This window comes from Poecilia reticulata, linkage group LG12 (assembly GCF_000633615.1).
Source record: "Poecilia reticulata strain Guanapo linkage group LG12, Guppy_female_1.0+MT, whole genome shotgun sequence".
Classification (NCBI taxonomy): domain Eukaryota; kingdom Metazoa; phylum Chordata; class Actinopteri; order Cyprinodontiformes; family Poeciliidae; genus Poecilia; species Poecilia reticulata.
The window spans coordinates 4,196,005-4,197,125 of NC_024342.1; the positions used below are offsets into that span (position 1 = coordinate 4,196,005).

The following is a 1,121-nucleotide window of genomic DNA, read 5'->3' on the forward strand; positions in this document are numbered from 1 at the left end:
TTGGCTCGTCCGATGCGGGGAATTAACAGGGGCCTCGTCCAATCTGAGCTCTGGATGCAGCTCCGCGCTTGGCGAAAGAAAAAAAAAAAAAAAAAAAAAAACCTCTCTCATGATAACCCAGGCACAGTGATGTGAAAGTGGCAACGTGAGGTGAGCCCGGAGGAAATTACTGGACTAAAAACAAAGCGCGAGCGATGAGGGGATTGTTTTAAAAAAAAATAATAATAATTAAAAAAAACTAAACTAATAAATGAAAGATGACGCTTTAGGTGTTTGAAACAGAAGAGAGAAAATATGGTTGGTTTGTCCATCACGCAGCCCTGAAATCTCTTCCCTCTCTTCTTCTTTTGGATTGTGGATTGGTGACAGCATCCCGACCCAGGACTCAGGACCGGAACAGTTCTTTTTTTCTTTTATTCTTTTCTTCTGTTTTTTTTTTTTCTTCTTCTTCTTCCTCTGGTGGATTGAGGGTTGGGGGAGAATCTTCCACTTTTCACCCCGGCAGAGCTCATCAACCAGGAGCCAAGACGTTGTTCCGCGTAGAGCCGGCTTGCCCCAGTCCGAGCAGCGCAGTCCGTGCAGCAGGGAGGTCGGCACTCGGCGTCTCACGGGCCGGCAACATGATGGTCCTCTGCGCCGGCTGCGAGCGGCCCATCCTGGACCGGTTCCTGCTCAACGTGCTGGACAGAGCCTGGCACGCCAAGTGCGTCCAGTGCTGCGAATGCAACTGCAACCTGACCGAGAAGTGCTTCTCCCGGGACGGAAAGCTCTATTGCAAAATGGACTTTTTCAGGTAACGCGGAGAAAGACTGGACTCGGTTGGGAGGATTTTTTTTCCTTTTTCTTTTTGCGTAGATTGTTAAGGGTCAAAATGTTAAATTTCACGCGGAAAAAAAAAAAAAAAAAAATCTGACCCAAACGTAAAAGGTTATTACATTCTCAATCATATTGGACCAAAAACAGATCAGTATTGAACTGAAAATGTTCAATATAAAATAATTCACCTTTAAAATCAAATCAGTAAAAGCAATGCAGTAACAATAGCCAGCTTTATGAGACATTTTAGTGAAATTGCCTTTAACAAATTATACACTCTGGCCCATTAATTCAATCAGTATATA

General features: G+C 44.1%; 1 protein-coding gene across 1 annotated transcript in view; it reads left to right on the plus strand.

The window, feature by feature from the left end:
* The first annotated feature begins 118 nt into the window (after positions 1-118).
* lhx5 (LIM homeobox 5) overlaps positions 119-1,121 on the plus strand; it is a 23,195-nt gene continuing 22,192 nt past the window's right edge. The window contains exon 1 of the mRNA XM_008423388.2: positions 119-793. Within this exon, the coding sequence (XP_008421610.1) occupies positions 621-793 (173 nt within the window). The 5' untranslated portion in view covers positions 119-620. The remainder of the gene's footprint in view (positions 794-1,121) is intronic.